Source organism: Muntiacus reevesi, chromosome 8 (assembly GCF_963930625.1).
Source record: "Muntiacus reevesi chromosome 8, mMunRee1.1, whole genome shotgun sequence".
In the NCBI taxonomy this organism is placed as follows: Eukaryota; Metazoa; Chordata; class Mammalia; order Artiodactyla; family Cervidae; genus Muntiacus; species Muntiacus reevesi.
This window is the reverse complement of record NC_089256.1, coordinates 44,883,065-44,890,412: the sequence shown is the minus strand read 5'-3', so window position 1 is coordinate 44,890,412 and position 7,348 is coordinate 44,883,065. Positions and strand designations below refer to the sequence as shown.

At 40.5% G+C, this 7,348-nt stretch overlaps 1 protein-coding gene across 1 annotated transcript in view; it reads left to right on the top strand.

Moving 5' to 3' along the window:
- Positions 1-239: 239 nt before the first annotated feature.
- The window catches only part of HCLS1 (hematopoietic cell-specific Lyn substrate 1), a 35,687-nt gene continuing 28,578 nt past the window's right edge, over positions 240-7,348 (top strand). The window contains exons 1-3 of the mRNA XM_065943533.1: positions 240-368; positions 2,974-3,057; positions 3,622-3,695. Coding sequence (XP_065799605.1) covers positions 2,974-3,057; positions 3,622-3,695 — 158 coding nt within the window. The 5' untranslated portion in view covers positions 240-368. The remainder of the gene's footprint in view (positions 369-2,973; positions 3,058-3,621; positions 3,696-7,348) is intronic.

Sequence of the window (7,348 nt, the reverse complement as noted above, 5' to 3'; positions counted from 1 at the left end):
ACCCATCTGTTTAGGGTACAAATGCTATTCTACAGCATTCTTCTACGTGTTTTCTAGTTAAATATTTTGCTTCCCTGACCAGACTATAAATTCTGAGAGAGAAGCATTTTTTAAGGATTCCGGAACCCTCAAAGTCTTGCAAAAGAGTAAGCACAGAGCATTTAATCCTTTTTTATTTAAATACCTAAGCAGAAGGAACTGACTCAAACTTCAGGAAGCAGTTGTGAGGACAGAGTGGCAGGAAATGACAGAAAACCTGAATACGGAACTGAAATAGCAGCTCAGAGTTTCTTACTCTGAAGTGGCAGCAGCTAGAAAGGAGTCGAGTGTCTTCGTGAGGAGCTGAGAGAGCAAACGCAGAGTTGAAGGTGGGTACTCTGGGCAGTGGGAAAACTGGGGAGCACAGGACAAGAGTTGAAATGAGAGGACCCTACCTGGCTGTTACTCCTTGCTGAGAGGTGAAGTCATTGCTAGTAGGCTTTTAACCTTTTATGGCCAGCAGGCCGGCCTGGTGGTGAGTGGTCGTAGATAATGAGCATGTGAGGATGGAAACAGAAGGAAAATGCTGGAGCCCAGGGAATGGGATTCAGCCGCCATCCAGGCCTCCTGGTTTCTGCTGACTATCTGCAATTCTCTCTAAGGCCCTTTGCTCCTAAGCACTGAGTTGGGAGAAGGATTATTGGAGGTGAAGACAGCCTCTGCCCTTGGAGAGCTTATGGGTCTAACAGAGAGACAAAACCCACAGGAGACATTGCAACAGATCAGGAAGTAATTGCTAATGTACACCAGTGCTGAGAACCAAGTGCCAAATTAAGTCATGGTGCTTCGACTAGGGCTGGTTTCTCTGTTTGTAGGATCACAGAATCCCAGAAGGTCAGAAATACAGGGGACTTGATGGAGTAGTGAGGTTAACCTCTTTGTTTTCCATTGGGAAAAACAGAGTTTCAGAGATGTTCAATACTTTACCAAAGTATTGATAAATGCCTGGTACCTGGCAAATGTGTACATACTCTTATCTTGACTCCCTAACCCATTTTCCCACAGGAGCTTAGGAACAGAGCTGGGTGATCTGACACCCAGTCCCTGTACTTTACTGAGGCAGGCTCATAAGTAGATCCTCGATCATGCCTGATATCCACGGTACTAGGCCTCAGCCAGTTACTCTCTGGTCTCCTACCTCTAGATAGCACCTTTGGCTTCCCTATTCCCAGCCAGTAGCTCAAGGATGCTAAGTTGGCTCTGTGTCAGAAACCCTTCTGTCTCAAAAATACATGAGAATGAGAGGCTTATGGGAGAGTTAGGCTGGGGCCTGAGAGGAGCAGCAAGAAAGAGTACAGGACCATCGGTCCTCACTGCTTCCTTATTGCTCATGAATATTTCAGAAACTTCTCTTTTCCAGTTTTCTGTGTGAATTCCTTTTGATGGCAGAGCAGCCCCAGAGCCAGGACCATAGGTCTTATCCACCTTCCCCTCATCCAGTATTGTCACCCCCTCAGGGGAAGACAGAACTGCTCCTGGCAGTGACTCGTCCCGCAGTTCAGCTGACTCGGTTCATACTTCCCTAGTGCCCTCTTTGCATCTCATTAACCAGTCTACCCCCAGATTTCCCTGTGGCTGGTTTCCCAGGGGTTTTTCAAAGAGCTGGAGAAGGATGGAGTTTTCAAGTGAAAAGGAAAACTGGAGAGTCTGAGTGCCTGACTTGAGAGACTGGAGGGTCCTAGGAGTGATTGTAAGAGGGGCTCCTTTAAGAGACAGTAAAGGGTGTGGGGAAGTAGTATGAGCATGGAAGGGTGGGCAGGAATTTCCAGCTAGTAAGTGGTACCAAGGTCAAGGAGTCGTAGACCAGAGCAGATGAGCATTGTCTGTTGTTTCTCCTTCACACCAAGACCCAGGACCCCACAGATGCAGAGCACCTGTTCAACTCCTCATGCAGGACTGGCAGGCCAGCAGAGACACTGGGGATGCCCTAGTGAAATGATAATTTGGCACCCCCTCAAAGTAGTGTTCTCCAAATATTTCTTAAATACGTCTATTTAGTTTAATAAAAGTCTAATGATTCTTAATGTTCAGAACAAGGGATTTTATATGCTCTTTTTTGAACCAGTTACTGTCCTTAAAAAATAATATATTGTTGTTGTTGTTTAGTTGCTAAGTCATGTCTGACTCTTTGCAACCCCATGGACAGTAGCCCACCAGGCTCCTATGTCCATGAGATTTCCCATGCAAAGGTGCTAGAGTGGGTTGCCATTCCCTTCTCCAGAGGATCTTCCTGACTCAAGGATCAAACCTACGTTTCCTGCTTGACAGGCATATTCTTTACCACTGAGCCACCTGGGAAGACCAAAATATGATTAAACCATTTTTAAAACTTGAATAATGAATGAATTAGTCTCAGCAAATAATACCTCCCCATGCATTCTTCAGGGAAGGAATTTCAGCTGAGAGCCCCTATTGACATGCAACTTGTACAGTGGTCGGTCTTAGAGTGGAGTTTAGCAGATTGTAGAGAGGAGTGTAGATGTTCACTTTATCAAGAGTTGGGCTAATATATACCATGACACCTATGAAAGAAGTCATATGTAGATACCTGAGTGAAGTGACACTGTCATTCCAGGCATGTTCTATATCCCTCATTGATAAATGCTTTAAGCCACTCCCTGGGCTGGCCTCTTGACACAAGCAGGGGATTTGAGCAGTTTTGACACCCGTTATTTAGTGTTACCTACACCCATGACTTCTCTCCAGACTAAAGAACCTAGGCTACATTAGTTCATCTTAATATATCTGCATCACCCCCCTCCTCTGAGCAAAAGTACTTTCCTAAAACTTTCATCTGCTTTGCTTCAGATTCTATTTTCTTCTAAGAAAAAATTTATGAGAAACATTGGGCTACTAATCACTGATTTCAGCATTCTTGTTTTCCCACCTCTTGATTTTTTTCATCTAATCATTCCCATTTTCGTTCACCCTCAGATGTGGAAGTCTGTAGTAGGACATGATGTATCTGTTTCCGTGGAGACCCAGGGTGATGACTGGGACACAGACCCTGACTTTGTGGTGAGTGTGGAAATAACTTTACTTGGACAATAAGTGGCAGAGGGCAGGCATGTGGGCTACTCTGTATACTTTGAGGGGGCCTAGAAGAAGTCTGGGACTGGGCTAGCCCTAGATGGGACTGTCTGGCAGTACAGTAGTCTGCAGTGAGTGGGCCCTGCATGATAGCCTGTGTTGAGACTGGAAGGAGGCAGGTGCAGATGAGTGATGTTGTGACTGACAGGATTTGGAAGGCAGTGCTGAGGAAGCAAATTAACTGGGTCTCATTTGGCCTGTGAGCCAGGATTTGAGCTGGACATGTATAACTTGGAGGGATTCAGGAGTTGTAGGAGACCTAAAGGAGAAAGTTTGAGGGATGCAGAATAGAAAGGGAGGTTTCAGAGCTCGCCAGCTCCATGTTACCATGGGGGTCTGGGTGGGATAGGCGTGGAGAGGGGTCTGAGTAAAGTCCTAGACTGAAGGAAGCAGCTGATACAGGGCACGTGGGGGGCATGTGTGTCAGCTGTGTGGCCTCTCAGTTTAGTACATCTCTTGCCATCACTTATTGCTGAGTGCTGTCTTCTGTAGAATGACATCTCCGAGAAGGAACAACGGTGGGGAGCCAAGACCATCGAGGGCTCTGGACGCACAGAGCATATCAAGTAGGTGCCAAAAGGACTGGGAGGAGGGAAAGAGGTATGGGAAGAGCCCAGGGAAAACTTGGAGACTCAGGAGAAGGAGAGAGAGAAATTCTTGTCTCTGTGTTTTTGTTTTTTCTTCTTTCTGTCCCCATGTGTCCTTCTGTGTATCATTGTGTATTTGTTTCATGTCTCTCCTCTTATGCCCCCGACACTACTATCTGTTTTTTATTTCCAGCTTCTCTGTTATTTCCCCAAGTGGGTTTATAATCTTAACTGTTTCTCTTCTTTCAGTAAGACATGAGGAATCCAGAGAGGGAAGTGCTAACTTCACTAATTTATTGTCTGTCAACTCACATATATATAATGTGTGTCTGTATTGTAGGGTGACTTCAAATGGGCCAAGAAGGATTCAGTAAAATGTCAAGGGAAAGATCTCAGAATAAATATTATTAACATAAATAAGAGGATAATATCAGGTCCCACACCTGGTCTAAATGACTTTTAAAACAAAAATTTATATTTGACTATTTGACAGAAGCAGGAAGTGATGAATGGTAACATGAAGAAATATGACACTTGGAAAACCTGTTGATTAAAACTATGTTAGTAATCTTAAAGATTATAAACCAATATTTTACCAGAGAAAAAAGCAAAACAAACAATAAACTCTGATACCACAAGAGAGAAGGAAGTTACATACAAATCCAGGGATTTCTGTGGGGTATAATGTGTATTAGGATTGTGAGATTCTCTCATTTCCATGGATTATTCAGGCTTTTCTAACTAGGGCTGTTTGCCTTGGATAGTGTCAAAATGTCCAATAGACACAAAAGACAGTATAATAAGAGCAAAATTAAAAAGTAAATAAGTTGGCAAAATTAATCACTTTAAGCTCCACTTTAATGCCCCTTCCTCATAAACAGCAGTGTTTTTACCTTGTTTTCTTCTAGATTTTTAAAAGTGTCAGCAGATGGTCACACTGCACAAGCCACATGCTATGAAAATTTGGCACTTGTTTATATAATTTGATAATATTTAACACTATGCATTGTTGTTTAATTGGACATAAATGTTTTATTTCAGGTAAATGTATGAATATCATAATTAAGGAAACTAGGCAATTCTGGAAACAGTTGGAAAGTGAAAAAATGGAATTGGGTCATGCAGGAAGCTTCTCTGGTGCTCTTCTGTAGGCTCATCAAATCCTGCCCAAGTTAAGATGTCTTTCCTTTTCTGAGAAAAGGCCACTCAGCCCTCGTATCCTGAGAGCTATTAAGATAAGCATACAAACTCTCCTTATACCCTTCCCTTACCAATGCCCCTCACATGCAGAGCAGAAGTAGAATGTTTTAAAGAGGACCCCTAAACCCCTGCCACAATCTTATGGAAAGAGCTTGAACTTGCCTATCAGATAGATTTAGATTCAATTTACAGCTCTACCATTAATGGCAATGTGAGTTAGGCATATAACTTCTCTGAAACTCAGCTTATTTATTTATCCAATGAGGATGCGACTAGCTACCCTGCAGATACATGGTTAGAATTCAATGAATTAGCAAGTAGCAATGTCTAGTGCAGTACTTAGCACCTCCTGGCCTCTCAATAATGTTATCTCCATTTCTTGTTAGTATAGATTGGTTGAATCAGATTTTCTTCCTAAAAGCCTAAAATAAACATGTAAACAGATGACAATCTTCCTTATTCCTAAGTGGCATTTATTTGGACTGCTGTGTTACACAATCCAGTATATTTATTACTCTGCCTGGTGACCCCTGGAGCTGTAAAATGTGGTGACCCTGGGTGTTTCCTTATTAGCCTAACTGGATCTATATCTGATAAAATAAATGGTGGGGACATTTACCCAAAAACCCACTCCTCTCCCATTTACCCAGACTATTGAGGTGTAAAAGCCCAGTCTCTGCTCATTCCTAGCCAGGTGATTTTGGACAGGCCACTTCCCTCTCTGATTCTCAAACTTACCACTGGGATCAAAAAGATCTCTAGAGAACCTTCCAGTGGTAAGTCTATAATACTCTGGGATTCTTTCTGGCTCATGTGGACTAGAATAACCTTTAAGATCAGATGGGAATCACTAAGGTCCTTGGAAAGGAGGGGAAGTAGAAGAGAACAGTAGCTGCAGAGCTCAGATGACTCAAAGCAGGAAAAGGAAGTGATTGTGGTTCTCATTAATCTCACTACCATCCCCCATGATCTTTCTTTTTGAGGTCTGTAAAAATAGATTTAGTTTGAGGAGTGATTTGGTAATTTGGTAAATAGTTCAAATGATCCTATCTATCCTTCACCTATTGTGTAGAGAAGTCCTGGACCAGGCAGCTCCAAGCAGTCTGGTATTTCCAGGACCTGCCTGGTTTTCAAGGGTTCTTGCCTTCTCTCCATCTTCTTACCACTTTTCCTCACTTATGTTCATGCACCTCTTTACGAGGCTGGATGTGAACACTGATCTGCATCTTGTCACTATAGCTTAATTTTGCCTGTCCTAGAATTTCATGTAAATGGAGTAATATATAATGTATTTTTTGTGTCTGTCTTCTTTCATTCAGCATAATATTTTTGAGATCTATTCATGGTCTTGTGTGTATCAGTCTTTTGTTCCTTTTGAAGGTCAGGTAAAAATAAATAAAGCTGTCAAGTAAAGCTATCATGAATATTTGGGCCCAAATCTTTTTCTTTACATATATTTTTACTTCCCTTGGGAAATACCTAAAAGTAGTATAATTCCTGAGTCATATAAAAAGTCTGTTTTAATTTTTTAAGAAATTGCTTTCTGAAAGAAATGTTTTTTCATTCCTACTAATAATGTATGGGTTTTAATGTCCTTGTTTACACTTAATATTGTTAGTATTTTTAATCATTCTTGTTAAGTGTGTAGTGATTTTAGCTTGTATTTTTTCTACTTGATAATTTTATTGAATATCTTTTCATGTGCCATTCATTTATTTTCATATATCTTCATTTTGAAGTGTCTATTCAAATCTTTTTCTCACTTTTAGTGTGGGTTATTTGTATTCTTTTGAGTTTTAAGAGTTCTTTAAATATTCTAGATAAAAGTATTTTGTGACATTATGTTTTATAAATATTTTCTGCCAGACTACAACTTGCCTTTTCACTCTATTAATAGCTTCTTTTAAAGATCAAAATATGTTAATTCTGATGAAGTCTAATTTTATCAAAAATTTTTATGGTCAGTGCTTTATGTGTCTAGGAAATTTTTGCCTACCTCAAATTGTGAAGATTTTTTCCTTTGTCTTTTTCTAAAAGACTTATAGTTTTAGCTTTTACATTTAAGTCTACAATTTACTTCAAATTTGTTTTTGTGTACATTATGAGGCAAAGATTGAGGTTCATTTTACTTCCATTTGGAGATTTCATTATTTCCACATCATTAAAAGACTATTCTTTCTTCATTGACTTACCTAGCATCTTTGACCATATATGTGAATGTTCTTTTCTAAACTATTTTATTGATTTATGTCTGCTCTGACCCATACCATATTGCACTGAATGTTGTAACATTATTGTACTGTACCTTTTATTATAGCAGTGAAATCAGGTAGTCCTTCAACTTTGTGCTCCTTTAAAAAATAACTTTTTATTATCCCAGAACTTTACATTTCCACACACATTTTAGAATTAGCTAGTTGGTTCCTACAAAA